The sequence below is a fragment of the Erpetoichthys calabaricus genome, chromosome 7, assembly GCF_900747795.2.
Source record: "Erpetoichthys calabaricus chromosome 7, fErpCal1.3, whole genome shotgun sequence".
NCBI classification, from domain to species: domain Eukaryota; kingdom Metazoa; phylum Chordata; class Cladistia; order Polypteriformes; family Polypteridae; genus Erpetoichthys; species Erpetoichthys calabaricus.
In genome coordinates, this window is record NC_041400.2 from 161,949,403 (window position 1) to 161,972,864 (window position 23,462).

At 37.4% G+C, this 23,462-nt stretch overlaps 1 protein-coding gene across 2 annotated transcripts in view; it reads right to left on the reverse strand.

Moving 5' to 3' along the window:
• The window catches only part of pdzd2 (PDZ domain containing 2), a 366,506-nt gene that overhangs the window by 126,535 nt on the left and 216,509 nt on the right, over positions 1-23,462 (reverse strand). For both annotated transcript variants that reach the window (XM_051929601.1, XM_028805633.2), the window contains exons 4-5: positions 17,134-17,266; positions 15,714-15,884 (exon numbers count right to left, since the gene is read on the reverse strand). In XM_051929601.1, coding sequence (XP_051785561.1) covers positions 15,714-15,884; positions 17,134-17,266 — 304 coding nt within the window. The remainder of the gene's footprint in view (positions 1-15,713; positions 15,885-17,133; positions 17,267-23,462) is intronic.

Genomic DNA, 23,462 nt, shown 5'->3' on the forward strand with positions numbered 1-23,462 from the left:
AGCAGATGCTGATGCCTTCCTTTTTTCTCACCTGCAGACTAGATGATGAGATCCAGAATGAGTTTTTGGCCTTAAAGTCCAACCCCTTTCTGCCCTGCAGTCTAATTTAAGGAGTAACGGCACTGAAAATTGGAGTTCACTAAGGAACCTGCATCCAAACAGCATGTAATTTTCACTGAGGAGAGTGATTCTATTGAAAGACCAAATGACATAGCAGCCTACAGGTGAGGCTCCAAAGGATGCGAGTTGTCCAATATATTGTTTTTCTATTATTATTATTTTTTTTTGCATTAAACAGGGTACCTGGCTGGTTCCCAACCCTTTACTATCTCAAAATAAAAAAAAAAACTGCAATATTAGGCACATTTTAAAAAGGATGTGAAAAAAATTAAAAACAAAAAAAACCCAAACTTTTATGATTCTAATTGCTGTGGCAACAGACAGGAAAATACACAAACTTTGGCAGATTCTAATATTTGCTTATAAAACGTGACCAGACCACAAAGTGGAAGTCCTGCCTAGTCTAGCTATGACTGTTGCTTTTCTTTCCAATCCATTCCTTAATCGAAGGACAACTTTTGTCTTGAAACTATACTTACTTTATTAGTTATTAACTAACAATACTGTCTATGTTATTAACCTTTTCTATTTACTCTTCTCGATTTGCTGGCAAACTCATCAAGTTTAGGGCTTATGGTGCTTTTCAGCATTTAGCGTATCATCCAATGGTGAAGTACTATTTTAAACGGATCTGGCAAAAAACTGTTTTATACAAAGTAATGCATTCATTTTCTTGAATTTGGTGGATAAAGTTAGACTTTAGTATTTAAAAACACTTTCAGAAAAGTTTCATCAATGAAATATTCCATGCTTAGAAGTATTACTCTTTGAAATTATGTCTGCTATTTATAATTTTAATTATATTTTTATTGTATTTTCATTTATAAAGTTAGCAATAAAGAAACTAAAAATTCTAGCAAAAATTTATTAAATGAACTACAACCGCATTAAAACAGTGAATAACCCCCCTGTGCTCTAATAGAAGTACAAGTCAGTTTTTAACATATGGAACTAAACTGAATAATTAAAATTAGGGGGCGATGTAAAGGTGTGAACTGGCCACTGATTAAAAAAGTGGAATGAAAAGCAATAGCCACAGTGTGACCCAGGACCCAGTGTGTGTGCTTGCTACATTCTAAGGCTCTTTTAATCACACAGTTTTTGGAAAAATCAAAATATATCAAAGCTGCAGATCTGGAATTGGTGTTTTTACGCAACTCTCTGTAGAGGTCAAAAATCAATGCATGCAGAGATTTTAAGACACACACGTTGTTATGTAAGAGGAAAGGAATGTGGCCCATTGGGATCAGTCATAAAATTTGTACAGAGAAGCAGCAGTAAGTAAGGCAAGAAGACCAGTATGCGTTACAGATTGTTAGACTGTCAACCTTGTGTACCTCACTAGCACCTACAACAATGCTTAACAATCAATTTAAGACATAAGAAAAAATATGAAAACAAACAACAGGTGAGTACACATTCACAAATTTCCCATTATCTTACAATTTTAGCCAGAGCTGAGTTTAAATTGCAGACCTGTATTCATAATAGTCAGCGGCACTACTACTCCCAAAGGGTCACTTGATGTAATAACTCAACTGCTGCCCCATTGAGTTATCCTGTATGGGTATGTATACATATGCTCCATATATATATATATATATATTTTTTTTTCATTTTCTGCAGAATCCTCCATATGGATTTATTTTTCCTGGTTCACGGCCAAGTTAAAACAAACTAACCATATGGTTAATATCAACTTCTGAAGTAATTTTATTGCACAAAAAAAATAAGAACTACATAATCAATCAACCCTTGGTCTTTGAGAATAATAGATGTGTAATCTACCTGCTATTTCTAAACTGTAACCATGCTTTTATGTTCCCCTTGTAGGAAAAGGGTTCAAGAAAACCTACAAAAATCTGGATGCCAGCTCCTACCCTAAGTGCAGAAGAGAAGTTATGTGTTTGTCCATTTTTTGTGGTAATCCTCTTAGAAGATAAGGGGGGATAACAGAGAGGGACACGCAACTCTGCAACTCTGGAAGATGTTTGGGAAAGTTTTAGTATAATTGTTACTTTAATGAGGTGTTTACCATAGCCATAACAGCTGAAAGGTGATTCTTCAGAAACATTACTGCAAAATCTTACTTTATTATGTTTTCCTTCTTCTTCTTTCCCTGCTACATGGAATATGATTACTATCTATGTGGTGAAGCCTTAGGGTTAGTTTCAGAAAATTACAAAGCCTTATCAATATTTCCAAGGGAACTACAAAACATCGTCATGATCACAAATTTGTGGCTTGGAGTGCCATAAAATTGTGATGTAATTCATTTGAAAACGTAACCTCCTACTCCTTGCTGAGACTGGGAGTAGGATGATTTGTAACGGCCTCTCATGTCCTACTCTGAGGTAGGAGGAGGTTGGGAGCATGCACTGACACAGCACATTACTACACCCACCACATGACAAATCACCTAGGACAAACTCTTATGCTAGTCAGACGTTCAGTGCAATTCCTAGGAGTAATTCTGAAATGCTTTATAAATACAAGCACTGATGAACAAATATCGTTTCCTGTGTAGTTCAATATGATTTTAAGTTTGCATATAAAAAATTTGCATTTGGGAGAACAGAGATTATATAATTACTGTTTGATTGGTAATTCAAAATATAATACTTTGTGTATTAATACAACATTTACTTATAGTGCAAGTCCTACATATTCAGATTATACTTTGCAGACAAAACCTTATTTTCTCATACATGGAGATAAAAAATATGAAGATCACAGGCACAAGCTATCGACACATGAACAATATATTGTTTAGTAATATAGCATTGTTATTGATTATATTCCTTAAAGAACACTATGTGATGCCGTGGATGCCTGCAGCCTTGGACATCTTCAGTTTCCTGGGCCATCGACAGTCATAATCGAGATGTGCTAAGACAAATAAGGCCTTACAAGAACAAGTAAGGTGGAAAAAAAAAATTCAATAAATAATGTATAAAATAGTACAAATGTACATATTTCGGCCCTTTCCACTTGTTTTCTATGTCAGCCTGCTCATCCCTCAGGTATGCTAAGCAGCATCCCAACAACCTTCTGACAGCACCCACTGGGACACTGAGTCAGAATCTGTCATTCTGCTGCCTACACTGGTAGGCCATGATCGCTCCTGCTCCACAGCTCAGTAGGAATAATAAACCCCTAGAACACCTTTTCCCTTGCTCCACTGTGAGGCATCCAGACCACTATGCCTCCTGCAAATTCAATTGGCTCTATTGCCGGATTCTTTCTTTCTTTAGACTTTTTATACAATTTGGGAGAGCAGGTACACTAGACAATCTGTGGAGTACCAGTGAGGGACAGTGGAGTCAATCAGTCTATTCCCCTATTAAGCTCTATGACCACTCATCGTTCTTGCATATACCTATACTCATGATGGCTTGGAGCCACAATATATTTTAAAAAGATCCCACACCCAGATCTACCATGGACACAAGACTCGCTTCACCACATTATATACAAGAATAAATTAAATTAGACTGAAAAATCATAAATTGAGGAGATATAAATGTGTGTGTGTTTGTATGTGGGAATGCAGTGTGATGGATGGCACCTGCTCTGGGTTGGGTTATGCTTTACACCCAATGCCATAGGGATAGGCTAAAATCTACTGAGCTAATTTAAGAAAGAATAAGTGAATGAATAAGGATATTTCTGATTTCACCACAATAATCTATTTGTGTATATAAAAAGACAATTGGGAAAATATGCAGTCTTTTATTACACACATTCATTTCTGTATCGCAACATTTCCTTAGATTACTATAGTAGAAGAGAATGTGGATGTGCCAAGTTAAATTTTTTAACAAGAGCAGAACCAAAAAATGACATTTTTGGCTTGAATAAAAAGGCACTTTCTTTCACAGTTGCATCAAAATATGTGAAGGCCATGAGAAGGTCAATTTACAAATGAATGACCGAAAAGCTGAAGCACAGCTGGGCCAATGGAAAAAAAAATGAGGCCTGAGTTATGAGGGTATTAGAGACAAATCTCAGCTGAAAAAAAGATTCAATTGATTTTTTTGGCTGGTACAACACATTCAATAGCAAACAGGGAAAGTCATTATTGGGAGTCAGTTAAACCAATAAACATATTAGGATAATAAAATTTAAATTTCACATTTGTGCAATTAACTGGTTAAAATTATCCTTCCAAAATGAAAAGCTGATTTGGTCCATTTATCAAAGTACCACCACATGTCCAATATTGTTACTAAGTAGCAAGGTCAATGATAACATCATTTTTTGGTCATTAATCATCATTTAATACTTTGATAAATATTACAGTATACTGATATGATGCAATTAAAAATATATGTACTTCAGTCAAAGTAAAACAAAAATATCAAAATAAAAAAGAGTCTTTTTTTTAATAGTTGTTATCCTAAGACAAGTAAGTTTCAATACAATAGCCCAAGTATGGAACCATTAGAAAGTAAAATGTGAAGAACATTTTTATAGTTATGTGTATTTTTTTTTCTCTCTTTTCTAATGTACAAAGAAATTATACTATAAAGCTACGTCGCTGTGTGGCTGAATAATGTCCTCTCACGAAGCCTGGACCCTGGTTCATTTACTGCCTGCTATCCTTTCTCCCTCTTTGGAGTTTCATTTTTCCCCACTGTGCTTTGGAAACTTTCCACCTTTTATTTCAGTTTTCTCTCATGGTTCAAAAGCATGCAGCCAATTTGACTCCTGATGTGAAATTACCCCAGAGTGAATGTGTGTGCCTAGCCTGCCCCTGTGATTTCACTGAGGGGCTGATTCTTGTTTTGCAACCATTCCTGATGGGAAAAGTTCCAGCTTTCCACAGCAAGAAACAAGGAAAAAGGGTCAGAAAGGATTGATGTCTTAATACTAATGGGAAAACCAAGAAGTTGGCTTTAACAATGAAGAATGTATCTCAGGATATGAAATAATTGATTTTTAGAACCTTGTGTGGAATAGTGCGCCATAACTTATTCAAATTTCTTTAAATAAGCTTGCCCTTTTTCTGAAAGACCCAAGCAGCCTTCATTAATCTGAAATTAGGCCTTGACGAAGTTATTCATTTCAATAAAAGGGTCCAATCTCCCGCCTTCTCTTGTAAAGGAGTTCCATTTACTCATCTGAGTATTTTAGATCTATTTTTGGATGGAAATTTAAGTTTGGACCAATAATTAATTTACTACAAGCAAATGCACAACTCAGTTCAAGTGATAATTAAAGAACTTGAAATAATATATCTTGATGAGTGCAATAACAGTATTAACATGTTTTAAATATCATAATGATGCAAGAGAAATCCCAAATAACCCATTAAGGTGAAGAATCGATCTATCCATTGTTTCGGATCTGGTCTCAATCTAAAAGGATATATGGCATAATAAGAAATGTCAAGTAGCAACCAGAATGGGATACCCATCCAATGGAGGACTTACTCATTTACATACCCACATTCACTCACTTTGTGTGTAATTTAGTGTTGCCAATCAGTCTAACAGCATGCTATACTGTAGAAGAAAGTGGGCACTGCTTTAGTGACACACCAGGCCTCCTAAGGCTGCAGATTTAACAGACAACCAGCTCCACAAAACCCCCACTTATAACCCAAATGAAACAGAATGAACTCCAGCTTATATCAAGATCTGAATAGACTTCATCTGATAACAGAAGTGTAAATCATAGTTGAAGTGACATCTTTGTAATGGGCCCACTGCAAACTTCTTAAACCAGAAGGTGCAAAATGGACTCAAGCCAGAACAAACAGGTATAAATCAATGAACAACAACTATGATGGACAAAATACATCTGATTTTGTATCTGGAAGTGACTTTAATCCAATTAGGGGAGGTTTCACCTTACTTCATAAAGCAGGTGCACTCTTCCCATTGGGAGAATCTCCCGGGGAATTCTGTGGTAACTCTGGGGATTCACTCCTGAGCACATTCTCCAGAATGACTGAAAATCTCTGAAACTAAAAACCGATGAGCCACTTCATTCCTGGGGAAATGAAACTGACAATCTTTTCTCTTTGTGGACCAGACAGCCGAGATCCAGTCTGCCAAGCCAAAGCTGTGTGCCAATAGTCTGTAAAGTCTGAGAAGCAGCCACTCCTTCAAGAAAGGTACTTCAGCATCTAAACTCATGTGCCACAAAGAGTATGGTTTTCCTTATGAAGTTGCAAACAACAAAGAAAATGGCCTAACTGAAGAAGGCACTGAGCATCATAAAAAAGGGTCATGCAGCAAAGGGAAAGAGAGCACTCCAACGCAAGGAGAATCTACCTTTTGAATCTGGAGCAATAACAAAAGCAACAGCTCCACACAACATCAGGCATCATCTTTAAAGACTTGATACTGATAACACCTTACAGAATAAGCCAGCAATAAATACAACAAATGTTAGGACCTTTGTTTGTTATTTGGTTTAGTCTTGGTTATTTAGGGATTCCTGATTCCCATTTCTGACTTTGATCTACTTCCCTGATGATTCTTTCAAAATGTATCCCAGAAAAATATCTGAATTGCAATTCAGGCTCATATGAACAAACCAGTTTTCCTAAAATAGCAGAATAATTTTTCCTTGGCTTCATCGGGAATGTACACATTAAAGAATATTTCTTCAGTAGCCAAGGCTGTCATCAATAGAAGCATAACCTTGACTTCTCATGTAATGAGGACTGAATGTAGGAAGCACAAAAGCAGGAGATAGCCTCAACTTGTTTTCAGTGTTTACCAAAAGTATTTTCTACCAGATGCATTTCAAAAGTCACATTAAAACGTTTACGAAGTTCAACCACCATGATTACAAGGCACACATTGTCTCGTCTTGCAAGAAATCTTATTGTACACTTTATTAAAATTCATACCAGACACAATACATGGATTTTAACAGAAAAAAAACATTCAGACAAATTGAACAAGATGCCCGGTGCTCTTTTTGCTGTAGAATACACTGACTCTGCAATATTTTAGATCTGACAACTCATCCATTAAGAAAACACCTTGCACCCCAAAAACCTTCCTATGATGTGGGTTAAACAGAATTTATTATATGCAGATTGAGGAATGTAGCATTCAGGGGTGTTAGCAGAGACTAAATTAATGGAAACACAGGAAGGGGTTGTAGCTGGTGAGAGGGAAGTGATGGATTTGTCGGTGTTCACTGAAACCAATAGAAGAATCAAGATCTCAACATGTCCTATAAAAGGTCTTGGAATTCATCCTTATCTGTCTATTGACTGAATGGGTGCTGCTCATTTTCTAGTCCTGATTGCAAACACTGTGTCCACTTTCAACTACAGCCCATCAACAGAGGTTTGCTTGTTTTGGACCCCAACATTTCTTCATTTCTTCTGTCTTTGATAGAACTATTTTATAAGATATTCACAATATAATGTGAAATTTCCAGTCGTTCCATAAACAAGATCACCATTTAGCCTACCATGTTTTTTTTTTGGATACATTAACAGTACAGTATAGTTGTCAAAGCACCTCATTCTATCATTTTTAAAGACTTGAGGGTTACTTTTTCAACTTCTTGAATTAGAAGTTTGTTCTTAATTCCCACAGTCCTTTGTGTGAAGCAGTGCTTTCTGCTCTACAGTATGTGCCCCTAGGAGTAACTATACACAGGGACTGCAGCTGGACTGTGTCTGGACAGGCCATGAAGAAATAACATGAACAAATAATATGGCACAGTAAAACATTGTGAAAAAACAGCTCCACAGCTGGAGCTGATGGGACAGCATGCTTGGACTATAGCCAGAAGAGAATTAGGAAAGCACACAGAACAGGATGTTCATGATGATTTTGTCATCCAGGTTAACACTCTTTAAATAGCACTCTAATTTATACTTTTTGAAACAGTTTGAAACAACAGCACTTGTCAATCACATCTGGGCACCTTGACTGACCTGGTCTGAGTGAAGAAGATAAAATCGGGACAAATTACTTTTCAGTTCCATCTGAAATCTGCTGGATTCACTTAATTTAGGAGTCACAATGGTGCTGACTGCTGCACCCTGCCTCTTCAATGTAGTAAGATCAACAGTGCTAAATGACAGCCTAACAAGTTAACAAGTTAATCTGTATGCAGTGGAGATATTTTGACCTTCTTTTACTAAACTCATGACTTAATATTTATGTTGCTTCTAATAATCCGAGCTAAACTGTCAAACAACTGAATGTTCAGAGTTTAAATGAAAATTAAGCAGGTGACTAATCTATTTATGTAATTATTAAATCAATTAAATGAAACAACAATCAGTAAACACAAAAAACAAAGCTGTGTAGCCTGTTTTGTAAATAATAAAATTATATTATGCAATTTTAATACTTACTAATCTCACAGGAACAGAGTTGAAGCATGCAACTGTGGATGGCCTGCTGTATCTCAAAACCACATAGTGATTCAGTTGCTGGTATATTCTAAAATGTTTGGTATGTGGTTTACATTCATTAAAATGAATCTGCTGCTATTGGCAAATTACATGAATCGGATGAAAATATAATATCCAAAATTTTATTATTACATTTATTTTTATTAATAAATAAGAAAATGGATTTCCAATAGTCTGAGCATTCCCCATATACTGTATACATATGGGTTTCCTCAAGGGGGCCTGGCTTCCTTTTACTTCATAAAGTCATAAATGTTAGGTTAAATGGTGACCTAGTATGAGTAAAACACTGAATTGTGCGTAAGCATGCCTTGTGGTTTCTGTCCATGTTTAATCTAACTACTCATGGCACTACTACGGATAAAGTAGCTTCTGAAAATGGATAGATGAAAACCGGTAGGTATTAACGTTTTATAATAATGAAGAACACAGACTCACATAGAATAATTATCAATAATCCCTTGTTAAAATTCCAAAACGGAATATTAAGGAGGGAGGTTTAAAGAAATATCTTTAATTGTGCCTAGTGCAAGTTCAGTACTAAATGATTTAAGATCAAAAACTAGAGGTTCTTTAAAACATTGCAATTCAGAGAGGTGGTACACCAAATACAGACAGAAAGATCCTGGCCTAGAGATGTCACATAACATGTGATCACATATATGTCAATAGTCTACCATAGTTAAGCATTGCCTTTGAATAATAAGTCCACTGTCCACAATTATGTAATGTGACTGTAAGAAAAGAAGATTCAAGAGCACACTGCTTTGCAGCATTGAGTTCATATTAGTAGGGGGCCATGGCCATGTGGTATATTTTGGGGGCCTTGGCTTAAAAACATTTGGGAAACATTGTATATAGCTACATAAATTAACTAAGACCTACGCTAGTCATGAACACAGATATAATTTCATAATAAAATCTAACAGGCTGTAAAGAATGATTTCTTTCATACTCTTCTAGGTAATTTGTACAGGCACAGAAATTAAAAATGCTAACACTGTACTCCAAAGTTATTTATCACACCCATGCTGCAGTTAAAATGCAAACATAGCCCTTTAATTTCACAACATTTTAAGATTTCAGATATTGGGCATTCATTTGGATGTATCCACTCACAAGTTCCTTTAACCTCTATCTTCATTCCCCACGTAGAATCAAAGCTGCTTTTTTGTTTTCAAATATACACCCAATGAATGCCAAACAACCAAAACTTTCTGCTGCTAAATTTCCTACTAATTTTTCAGCATGAAAATAATCTTTACTTCAATTTTCGCATTGGCAGACACAAATACCTACGTAACTGTTTTTTGAAATAGTTGTGTATGTTTAAGATTACTATGTACCGATACATACTGTATATACTGATGAATATACAATATTTGTGTTTTTTTATATGAACAGCATTCAATGAATTAAAATAAAGTGAATTTTAATATATGAATGTTTATACATTTTCCATTGCACATAAAAATATTTACTGCAGCTAGCATGCAGATTGATTTGTTTGCACATTTGTTCTCTGCAATTTTTTCTTACTCACAATACTATGCCTTTAATTTATTGACATTTGTCTAAAAATAAACATGAGATACCATGCTGATTAATTATTTTAACTTACTTTCTGTTATATCTAAAAGGAGATGTTCAATAACATCTGCAAGGGAGGTGTTTTGCTAGAAGAATGTTGATTTCTTTTAATTCTATTTTTGATTTATATTTCATGATGGCTGCATTTTGTACAAAATATAGTCCCACTTAAGCAAATTCTAAAGTGTTACATCTAAACTGATAGTAACATCAGTAGAAAAAGCAGTTTATAAAAAAAAATCACTTTACCTATTACTGTGAAAATGACCCATTGTGCTACTTTCTTTAGTTTTTCCTATATGGGTATTGACAAGAGAGCATTATAGCTAACACGCATTGAAATGATAAAAAAAAAAAACATATTGTAAATTAGGTAATTGTAGGAAATAATTCAAAAGGAAAGGATATCTAATAAAACTAATTTATAGTAATTTATAAATGCTTTCCTTTAAAAGCAAAGCAATGGAAATGGTAAACCTTGTGCAAACAGCAGGGGAATCTCTCAATGCCTCTGAGAACCTAGAGAAGACACTATAGAAAGCAGATTACTAAAATCATATGGCTGATGAACTGAAAATTTAAAAATAAAGTGACAAATCAATAAAAAATTATAGGTCTCGCAGGCCCTCTTAACAGGTAAAAAGTCCCCGAATAACTGATGGAATGCCAACAGTACTTTGCCACCTCCAATCAGCTTGTTGCCTTTTCTTACCTCCATCAGCTTCTCTAAAATATATCTAGTCTCTCCAGCAGCTGCACTCTTATCAGACTTGTCTCCCAACCCCAAGTTCCTCCTGGATGATAGCCCCCTTAAAGCCTTAACCCCTAAGTAGTTCTGGGGTTCCCTTAAGGCCGTATTGCATTACATGACTCTTAGCGATTTTCATTTGCAGACTTCATATAGATAATCTTACCAATTTAGAGACAGATGCGGCGTACTCCAGTGATGAATAGTTGTGAAGTTTGACGTGTGTGGCAGGTGGCAGGGCGTGGTCCTCAGCCGCCTGCCTATATAAGGAGCCGCCTCCCTTCATTAAGGACGGGAGTTGGGTGAGGAGAAGGACGAGGTCTGGGAGGAGGCAAAAGAGAGGCCTGTGAAGAGTGACAGAAGGCTGAGAGAGAGAAGCCTGGACTTTGGGAAGCCTTGGGGTTTGTTTGTGTGGCACAAGACTTTGTATATAGTTGTAAATAAACGCGGGGTGGTGCAAATTAACATGTCTGCCTGTCTGTGTCCGGGGCTTGTTCCACAGTGGCGTAATCGGCAGGATGTTCCGCCTGGTTCAAAGCGGGGACCTGCACCAAGAAAGAAGTCTGTGGACGGCCCGGCACAGCAGGGGAGCCCACCCACGTGTCGCAGGGGCGGCGTGCGCACAACCCCGTGAGAAGGACTTGTACCTCGGACCGTTACCGGTCTGCCAAAGGGCCATGTTTCCCAGGGGAGGTTGGACGATGCAGTGGCAGCAAAGGGAGCTGCCGGGAAGGGGAGGCTGCCGCTTACCCAGTTGCAGCAGCCGCGGAGCTGTCCGGAGACTCGTTTCCATATTAGGACGGGAGATGAGATGGCCGCGGACCAGAAGTCTCTCCTTGTGACAGGCACGGGATTGGATAGTGTGTCCTGTGTGTCCGCCAACAAGTGGATGGAGGTGGGACCAGGAAATGTCCATCTCGTGCCAGCGAGAAACCCAATTGGGCTGGAGGGAAAGGCCCATAGGAAGCAGTCGGCGAGTGGCGCAGATCGACAGGTAAGCTCACCGTTGACTGACTTTCTCTCCTTGGCAGCGGTTCAGCAGAGGTTACAGATATGCCTCCTGCTTGCCGGATCGCCGCCACCAGAGTTATGTGCCTTCCGAGTGGAGACGCTGAAGCCGGAGGGGAAAGCAGTCGCGTCAGGACAGGCGCTGCTGCCGCAGACGGAGCGACGCGACGCTGGATCTTCCGACCGCAGAGGTATAGTGGGGACGGTGAGTAGAACCATCCCCGTACGGACGCAGGTGGGACAGGCTCTGTCCTTCTGCTGTAGGCAGAGCCGAACCGTCACAGTGTCCCAAAGAAAGAGGAGGAATCAGAGAAAGAAAGCCGACTCCTCCGATACGAGGGGACGTGTTGCTGGGTGCTCACGTCCCGAGAAAGGCCGCCCTCTACCGAGACAGAGGGAAACCCCGCAGCAGGCTGAGGGGACAGGAGCGTGTGCGGTCCCATAGCGGGGGACACAGAGGTCTCGGAAGAGAGGCCTGTGAAGAGTGAGAGAAGGCTGAGAGAGAGAAGCCTGGACTTTGGGGAAGCCTTGGGGTTTGTTTGTGTGGCACAAGACTTTGTATATAGTTGTAAATAAACGTGTGGTGGTGCAAATTAACATTTTTGCCTGTTTGTGTCCGGGGCTTGTTCCACACCAGTGATACGGTTGAAACCTGTTTGATTCTGTAATCAGTCCAAAATCAAATAGGATGATTTAGTCTTAATTCTTAGGGGTGGGCTTGTGAGAGTTGACAACTAATGTGTGCTCACCTGGAAATATAATGCATATTATGTAGGTATGAGGAAAAAAGAAATGTAGGTGCTTAGAACCTTGCTAACTAAAGAGAGTCTTGTCTGTCTGATGACTGATATTTTGCATACTACAACAAAATGCAAAAAAGAAAAAATTGAAGCTGAACTCGCTGCACCTGGCATGTATTTGCACAGCACCAGTTCTGTCAGGCAGCATGTTATTGGCTGTTAGAAAAAAGGGTGTGCAAAAGTCAGGTTTGATATCCCCTCTGAGCAGAAGCAATGTAATATGACACTGGCTTTAGAAACATTTCTGGGGCATTAGCTAGCCTGCTCCTTGGTGAGGGACCCCAGGTCAGAGTTTCAAGTACAGCCTGCTATCCCTCCAAGTCTATTGGAGCCTGTCCAACCTAAGGTTCCATGTTGCAACCAATGCGTTTTCACTTCTTGTTACTGTTATCTTCGTGAAATTACCAGGTCTATGCATTTGTTTCTACGAAGGCGAGTCAAAAATTATCTGCACTCTGGTTATATTAAAACTTCTGTTGGCAGCACTGTCTTATTTGAGCTTTCCGTACGAAGTCCCTATCTCCCCAATCACTGTTGTGCAGGTGTGAATGTGTTACGTCCGATCATTTGTAACTGCAGTGCGAGACACAATGGCTCCCCTACTTTTGATTTGCACGAAAGAACAGCAGCATGCAGTGATTTGTTTTTTGTGATCTGAGGGTGCACACAGTGTGGAGAAGCTGTTTTGGCAAGAAGAAGTGTGTATGAATGGATAGAGAAGTTCAAGGAAGGTTGCACAAGTGTCAGCCAAGAAGAAGGAGCCAGACGTCCGTCCACGTCCAAGACAGATGACAACACTGAGCCTGAACGTGAAATGATTCTGTTGAATAGACGAGTGACAGTGGATGTGGCAAATCATTTGCAAATCGGCCATGTCTCTGCCTATACAATAATCCATGAGAGACTTGGGTTTCAAAAGGTTTGTGCAAGATGGATACAGAAACATCTCACAGAAGAGCACAAACAGAAGCGTTTGGATATCTGCAAACAAAATCTGGACTGATACTCTAAGGAAGGTAAACATTTCTTAAAATGAGTGATTACTGGTGACAAGACATGGATTCATCACTACAAGTCTGAGAGTAAATGGCAGAGTATGGAATTGAAACATCCCTAATCGCTGACCAAGAAAAAGTTCAAAAGTCAACCATAAGCTAGACAATTGATGTTTACAGTTTTCTGGGATTGTCAAGGGCCAATATTGGAACATTATCAGGAAAAAAGTTCAACAATCAGCAGTGCTCTTACAGTGAGAAGCTCACTGAAGAGCTAAAGCCTAAACTTCGGACAAAACGCAAAGGACTGTTATCCAAGGGCATTGTGTTCTTGCATGACAATGCATGTCCGCACACCGCTGTCAACACTATTGACACTCTGCAAAAACTTTATTTGGGAGTGTTGCAGCATCTTCCCTATAGTCTTAATCTTGCCCCATCGGACTATAACCTGTTTGGTCCCCTGACAGAAGCCCTACGGGAACAAAGATTCACATTTGATGAAGAGGTGAAGACAGCAGTGCATTGCTGGCTCACAGCTCAACCTAAAACATTTTTCAAAGAAGGAATACAAAAGTTTGTTAAAAAATGGACAAAATGTAATGAAAAGCAGAGCGATTATGTTGAAAAATTATGTATTTGTCTTTTCTGAAAGTTGATTAAAATAAATTCTACAGCCAGAGTGCAGACAAGTTTTGACTCACCCTATCTTACAGGCCATTACCAATTACTGTACTATATAAGAAAACATTTTCAACCATAACAAGTGTGTGCACATATCCCACAAAGTTTGAATATGGGCAAATGATTTATAATAATGTGAATTAATACCAAAACTTTGAAAATACACAAGAAATTAAATAAGAAATACCATAAAAACATTCTGAATAATGTATTGCAGAAAACATGATATCTACATAAGTAATGTGACAAAGAGGATAAAGACAAAATTACATATAGTACTTTTGAAAGCACACAAAATGATAAAGCATGAGAGACAAAATAAACAATAGCCTTTACCTGCATTGCTCATCTAATAACACATGTAATGTAATCAGTAATTGGCTTGGTGTGAAGATAAAAATGATAAGATACTAAAAATAGCAAACAGTTAAAAAAAAAACAAAACAGAATGAGCCACCCTATAGCAACACTCAAGGATTTAATAGAAACCCAGAGGCAATCTGCCCTCACTTGAAGATTACAAAGTGAAGCCCAGGTATCACACTAGGACAGCTTTAGATGTATAATAAAAGATCTGCTTGTTACAAATATTACTATGAAACCTCTTCTCAATCAACCTGTATTTTATAAAGTGCCTATAGGGAGTACTCACATTATGTAGATGGTGTCCTCTAACAAGCAAGGCCACTCATCAGTTCCATAACTGCAAGGTGAAGTGTTTGATATCATTTTACTAAAATGCTATATAAGCATATTATGCAGGTACAAGGAAAAAAGAAACGTGGGTGCTTAGCACCTTGCAAATTAAAGAGAGGCTTGTATAATGAGAGGCTGTTAGTAAAATTCTGACAATGACACCCATACTTGTGCATAGCTTTCACCATACAAATATTAATGCACTGTTGTGTACCAACTGCAATTTAATTCTAAGCCCTTATTTACACTTTACTTTTTATCAAGTGAAATAGTGATCTGCATTTGGGTGCAAAAATATATATTAGCTACAGTAAAGTTTTTAACTGACCTGGGTAAAAACATTGGTTACATAAAAAAATTATAAAAAAAAATACATGTGTACAGGGTGCAATATTAAGGGAAGGGTTTTAATTTGTGAAACTGCAGTAGAGCAGGCAGTGATCAGACTCTGTAAACCTTTAGGGTTTTAATCATAAGGCATACAGAATTGCTTTTGTAGTGTTTGAAGATCATGTAAACTGCAAGGTTAAAAAGTTTTGTGCAAAATCAAAATGGCCCTTTTCTGTGTACAATAATGCCAGGTTGGCCGTAGCACATCTTGAAACTATAATGGAAAACAGAAATTCAGGAAATGGATTGAAGACGTAAAATTAAGAAAACACTGATAACCATACCGAGTCTTGAGCTGACAAAGAAAGGCAGCTAGATGATAAATCTTCCACATCTGGCGCCATATTTTCTTTATTCTCTGTAGGAGAAGGGCAAATGCCAAGGGATGCGCATGTACTAACTAAGTCTGGAAGACTGCTGGAGGGATACTTGTGAAAGTCCACTTGAGATTCCTCCTAAAAACAATAGTTAAGATCAAAACAATTAATATACCCCAACAATTGTACATCAAGTATAAACAAGTGTGGGGATGTCAATAAGTTTGGGCACTTTATTGCATTGCAGTTACTACAGATATACTACTAATAGGTATGTACTGTATAAATGAACTGAAATGCTTGCTCATGTTAGAAATTAGGAAGAAATAAGCAATGGAAAATTTGCTTGTACCATTAAATGGTACAGATAAAAAATAAATTTGTGACTTTTCTTTTTATTCGTTATTTTAAAAAGTTTACAACGTTCATAGTTGGTACAGTTAATACACATGTATTGACACCAGAAATAAGACATATTAAGAGCATAGACATAATTCACTTTAGGGCTGATGAATGTAAATGGAAGCAATTCAGAAGGATTGAGTACAGCACAGTTGGGAGGATGCTTACAATTAAACCAAATGAATTGAAAAAATGCCAAAGGTTTGAATTGAGAAAAAAATAAATCTCCAAACATTTTTCTCTATGTGAAAACTGAAAACAAAACATTTGATTACTGTTGACTTTTTCATACTGTATAATTTTTTTTTTTTAACATTAATAAATACAGTGTATAGTAGATATTCAAGTCTAACTAGGTTGTATTTAGGCAATGTTACTATATATTTTCTGTGTGGTAAAATGCATAGGAAGTACATACTAGTGTTTTTATTACATAACTGATATCTCATGCAGTAAACTGTGTACTGTATATATGCTAGTACGTAAGCAAGTAATGCTTTGTATTTATATTATATTTAGGGGAAAATGTAAATGGTTGCATAGAGATCTTCAATGTGTAAAAATTTCACATAATAATAATACTTTATTTAATTCAAGGCACCCAATGTCACATTATAAAGTAAACCATATGATACACTTTAAGTGAAGTATTGATTTATCACTATACTGTATATGAATTCTTTATATTTATGTAGGATTACTACTTTAAACCAAGTTCTGCTGGGATAGCCTTTGGCCCCAAGACCCTAAACACTGACTATGTAAGTTTAGCAAATGGATTATTTTTTAAGGTTAACATAAAACCAAACAATGATATAAAATATAAAATACAGAAAAATCAATATTTCAGTATTATGGACTTTTCTTAGACCAAATATGATAATACAAATTTTTACACTTAAAGTATTTTGCTTTTATTGCAAATGGTACATAATATGAATAACCACAACAAAATGTGGTATTTAATAACTCAAAAATTACACACCCGACTAGCAACAACGAGCTGAACAAGGCCAGCAGTGGACCTCAGAATTGCAACTGCCTCTTGATGAGAAAGACCAACCAGGGACTGGCCATTGATCATCAACAGTTCATCACCAGCCTTCAGTCTTCCATCCCTAAGAAAATGTGGAAAAAGTGAAGCATGCATTAATTAAATAAACTTTTTTTAAAGGAAAGAGAAATTTCACTTAACATCTGAATATCCGAAGGAGTTACTTAATAAGTAAAATCCCTCTGGCTAGAGACAATGTTATATTTAGTCAGAGACCAGACAGAGCAGAGTCTTCTCTCTGCTCTGCATTTTGTTATTGATCAATACGTTATTAGAAAGTATTCCACCCCCTAGTGAATACTGCCTTCATTTCACAGAGAGAGACAATGACTTAGCAAGTGGATAAAAATGCAGAGTTAACAGCAAGTAATCCTACGAGAGGAACAAGAGATGGCTTCACTGTGTTTGGAGAATGCAAGGAGATGATCAGCAGGTATAAAGCAAAAGCAATTCCTGTCTACTCAGAACAATTCTAAATGACAGAGTTGGAACCCTAATGAGTGGGATAAAAATAAAAAGAGAGACAGAGAGAGCGAATGAAGCGGAAACATAAAAAAAGGCTGAATACTAAAAACAAATGAAAAACAGAGCCTCAATATGTTTAGTTTCTCTTTCTTTTAACTTCCTCTGTTGTGCTTATTTAGCTGCTATTTATCGCCTGGTGAACAAGTGAAAATCCAAGCTCAAGAGCACTTACCCACGCCATCCCTATCTGCCCTGTAGGCCACTTCCTTAATGCTGCTATAGGCATGATCCAATTTACAAATAAGACAGCTCTTTTTGGTAAAAATGTAACATATCAGGGAAGAATGTCATGAAATGTTTAGCTATTAACCAGCTGAAAAAAGCTATTTAATTGCTGAACTCATCTTTAGACTTTGTTCTCTTTAATCCTAATTCCTTCAAAGGCACTAACATTCCAGTCAAATCCAATGAGGACCAGAGCTTATTTATGTAGAAACACAGAAGATAAGGCTTAAAACACACTACAGATAAATGGGCAAACAGTGTCTATGGTCTAGACAGCCTCCTTATTCTGTGGATGAGCTCTTCTTACTGTCACACATAATAAAAAGAATGAGGATTTTGTTAGCTGAACTTGTGGCAAGCCCATTGAAGGAGGGCTGCTAATGTGACTCTGTGGTTTACGCTGCCTTGCACATCAATTAAAAGCACAGAAGGTAGGAAATCCAAAAGTGAACAGATTAGTTGAAAGGCAATGACACTGCTTAACTTGAACAGAATAAATTAGTCCTGCAAATGTTGTACACTTACAGAATAAGGGCATGAGATATGTTACTGTCTTTACACAGTGAAGCTGTAAAAATACACAAATAATATTTTGAAGACTAATTTCCTACTGAACCATAAACAATTTTCTTATCACTTAACAGAAACTTTATTCCATCTCTGTTAAGTAATCCTCTTAATACTACAAGTGTACTTTAGATCATTCAGTATCCTTTTAACTTTTCCCATTTTCTATAAACAAATGACTAACTTTATATTACATTAAAACTTGGTAAAATTGTGCTATCATAATTTACATTGTAGCACTCATACCTCTCAACACCACTGAGATCCTAACACCTCCAACTGTTATTCCCAAAATCGTTCTGCAACCTCACTGACTTCTAACTGTATCAGTCCTCACTGGACATTAATAAGCTAAAAAGAAAATAAATTAAAGAATGGCAAGATTGTATTGAGTGTCTCATATTATGTAAGTGGGCATTAAATTATTGGGCAAAGCCTGAATTTTACTTTGATAGTGTTTTACATAGTGAGGCCAAGTAGCATTGACCCTTGACAGAAGAAAAAGTCTTAGTCATGTCTTTTTCCCCTCTGTTTGTGTCTACAATAAATCAGATAAGTAATTAACAGAATGTGCTAAATGAAGAAGAAAGCATAGTAATAAACATTGCTTCCACAAGAAAATATGCATTATTTTCTGCAAGAAGTTTAACTGATATAAGCAAAAATCAGAATCAGCATATCTATTTTGTCATTGTAACAAATACAATGAAATTAGGTGTGGTTCCTGCTGTGTCAAAATATAAATAAATATACTTACAAAAGAATAAGAAAGGACAAGAACAAATAAGGGTAGAACACAAACATTCAACATAAGACCTTAATTGCACATGAAACACTACTGCACTGCTGCACTGGAGGTGATTAGGTGGTATTCAGTGCCCTAATAGCAACAGGGTAGAAACAGTTATTCAGTCTATTAGTCTTTGCTTTGATGCTCCTATACCTTTTGCCTGATGGCAACAGTTGGAACATGTCATGAGCAGGGTGTGAGGAGTCTTTTAAGATGTCTTCTGCTTTCCTGAGGCAGTGAAAGCTGTGCAGTTCATCCAGAAAAGTATTTTGAAAAAAAGTATTTTGAACCATTGGTTTCTAAACATAAATAAGTTTATAGGTCATTGTACAAAGCAGGGTTTCTTTAAAACTGAATGTTCATTTAATATTGTGATCTCCAGGGAATTTCCCTAAAAGTCTAAACAAATTAATTGAGTGGCAGGGATTTAGGAATATTGAAGAAGGATATCGGATATAGCTCAAGTCAGTAACATTAAATGTCAAAAGATTCTGTGTTGAAAAATTAGAATGATCACTATATTCAAGGTTTAATCCCAAACAGGGTCACAGTTCAGTAACCATCCCAGTGAACTGCAAAAATAGTGCTCAAAAAAAAAAGTTTTAATGCTAACTTTAGATGCTGTTTAATTCATGCAGTCATCTTTCACAATGTGGTTGATGTAATGTATGGCATCACATGCCTGTCGACCACACAGTATCACTATAGAGACCAGACACACCAAATAGCAGTGCCCTTACAAACAAATGTACAAAATGGTGGTGCCTACGAAATAATCTTCAAACTGGCATCAAAATGACATCAGCAAAACAATGACTAACCTGAATAAAGAAAGACAGATGAGTAAATCTTATTATAATGTAGCAGCCACAGAGGAAGGCTGGAGCTAACCAAATATTTCTAATGCAGTAATTGACTTGGAAGGTGGACAAATGTTTTGTATATAATGTAGAGAAGCCATAAAGGTTTGGTTTATTGCAGAATCAGTTTTCTCAATACAAGAGCAGTTATTGAAATCAAAAAAAGAATACAAAAAAAAGTTACTGTACATGTACTGACATAATTTGCTTCATATGAATAAGCATGTGCTCCGTTAGATCTGTGTTGTCTTGTTCTTCTTTTGGCTGCTCCCATTAGGGGTTGCCACAGTGGATCATCTTTTTTCATATCTTTCTGTCCTCTGCATCTTACTCTGTTACACCCACCACTTGCATGTCCTCTCTCACCACATTCGTAAAACTCCTCTCTGGTCTTCCTCTTTTCCTCTTACCTGGCAGTTCCATCATTAACATCCTTTTCCCAATATACCCAGCATCTCTCCTCCGCACATGTCCAAACCAACGCAATCTCTCCTCTCTGAACTTGTCTTCCAACTGTCCAACCTGAGCTGACCCACTAATGTACTCGTTCCTAATCCTGTCCATCCTTGTCACACCCAATGCAAATCTTAACATCTTTAACTCTGCAACATGTATTTTGGTCAATTACAAACGTTTCCAACCCATATAATATAGCTGATCTCAGTAACGATTTGTAGACCTTCCCATTCACTCTTGCTGGTAACTGTCACAAATCACTCCTGACACTCTTTTCCACCCACTTCACCCTGCCTGCACACTCTTCTTCACCTCTCTTCCACAATCCCCATTACTCTGTGCCGTTGATCCCAGGTATTTAAACTCCCCCACATTCGCCAACTCTATTCTCTGCATCCTCACTATTTCTCTGACGTCTCTCTTATTCACACACATGTATTCTGTCTTGTTCCTACTGACCTTCATTCCTCTCCTCTCTAGAGCATATCTCCACCTCTCCAGGTAGAGTAGTACTTTGGAAACCTTCAAATTTCGACTTGTTGATATTCTGCAGAAGTAAGGAGAATAAGGATTGAGGAGATATGCATGGATGGATGGAATGTTCAAGTCAAAATTGTTGATATGAACGATAAATGTGGGATTTCCTTTCAAGTAGTTACAGAACAGTGCAGTGGTTTAAATATGTATGCCATTTTACAGTGGGGCATAATGAAAACTGAATTTTGGTTTCATTGAGGCCACAGAGTAGGTTTTGTAGTTCCTATGTTGGTTGTGTTTAGTGCTGTTATGTCTTGTTTATAACATGGTGTCATACACAAGGAAGTACGGGTATTCTCAGGGCTAGTGTATTCATACTAATTCCACTCCGAGTCAAGAGAGGACACTGCTGTTCACCTGTTCCTCTTCTTTTGTCTGCAGACATGAAGCTCTGCAAGTCAAGGATCCTTGATGTCTCTTCCACTCTGAAGACCATAAAACAGATGTCAAATGCACATTATGGCAGTCAACTAATTGATCTGTGTTTGGAAAGACATGTGCTAAAAAAATTAACATTATCTGTAAAAAATGTTTTTTTCTTTTTCCAACACATTATACAGGGAACGCCAGCTGGTGACCCAAACCTTTTATCTGTGTTTGCTGCCTATTTATACATGGACATATCAATACTTCACAATATATTCCAGATGTGGCCTCACAGGTGTATAATACACAAAAAGGAACAATCCACCCAAAAATTAAATTTTTTATGTGTTATGTAAATTGTGTTGTTTGTAGTGATTGCTCAGAAAAAAATGTAATCTTACATTTTCATGGAGGAGGAAATCACAAAATTTATGGCACACTGGAGTTCAATGGGAACCCATGGTGTGACTAAAACTGAGCAACAGCAAACAATATTAAAACATCCATGAAAAAAATTTCAAGTTACATGTGTCAGTTACCAAGTCATATGCACATAATATCCTAACTGTTGTTAGATTAATTTTCTGGAAGAAAATAAGTAGTGTTCCACTGAACTTTTGAGTTGAAGATCCATCTCTCTACCTCATTCTTTGGTCAAGTGTGGGTTTGGAGTAACTTCTAAAAATGTTAAGTTTTTGCATACTGAAAGCTCCTGAATGTATTATATCAACCACCTCATAGTTAATAATGGGTTATAGCAAACTTACTGAAACCAGTGTACATAATGAGCCTTGTTATAAAAAAAATTCAAAATATTTGTGGACAACTGAATTAACCCTGGAAATATGTCGACTTGACAGATGTTTCCAAAAGTTCATCTTCACTATTTAATTAGGGGAAACTCTGCAGAAACTCACCAGTGCTTTCTTCTACATCTTGCAGATAGTCTAGTACCATGCAGCCTTAGTGCTTCCTAGACCAATAAGGCAGCCTAACTACACCCAACAAATTGGTAGCAACTATAAGGAATCATCTCACCCAAAAGCTTCTCAGGCTTAAAACTGCATGATTTAGTGATGAATATCTTGACTGTGGCGAAGATGCAAGATAAAAACTATGCACTTTTTATGTTGCTATTCCTGCCCAATGTCAGCGAGAAGTCAAAAATTCAATTTATCCTCGCTTAGAGGAAAAAGATGTGGAGTAGTTGGAGGGAACAGAAAGCAAGTCACATTTAACTTATGGCCATATTCCCATGCTGAGACATATCTGAACACAAAATTTAGAAGTACCCTAAGTTCTTGTCAATAAGCCGCGGCTTATCTAAGGAAAAAAGTTGTGAAAATGAAAAAATAGAATATCGGCTTATACATAAGTCCGGCTTATACATCCATCGCGGGGGTTGCGTTCCAGAGCCACCCGCGAAATAAGAATATCCGCGAAGTAGAAACCATATGTTTATATGGTTATTTTTATATTGTCATGCTTGGGTCACAGATTTGCGCAGAAACACAGGAGGTTGTAGAGAGACAGGAACGTTATTCAAACACTGCAAACAAACATTTGTCTCTTTTTCAAAAGTTTAAACTGTGCTCCATGACAAGACAGAGATGACAGTTCTGTCTCACAATTAAAAGAATGCAAACATATCTTCCTTTTCAAAGGAGTGCAAAGCAAGCAGTCAAAAAAAAAAATCAATAGGGCTTTTTGGCTTTTAAGTATGCGAAGCACCGCCGGTACAAGGCTGTTGAAGGCGGCAGCTCACACCCCCTCTGTCAGGAGCAGGAAGAGAGAGGAAGAGAGAGAGAGAGAGAGATAGAGAGAGCTAGAGAGAGACAGATAAAAAAATCAATACGTGCCCTTTGAGCTTTTAAGTATGCGAAGCTCCGTGCAGCATGTCCTTCAGGAAGCAGCTGCACACAGCCCCCCTGCTC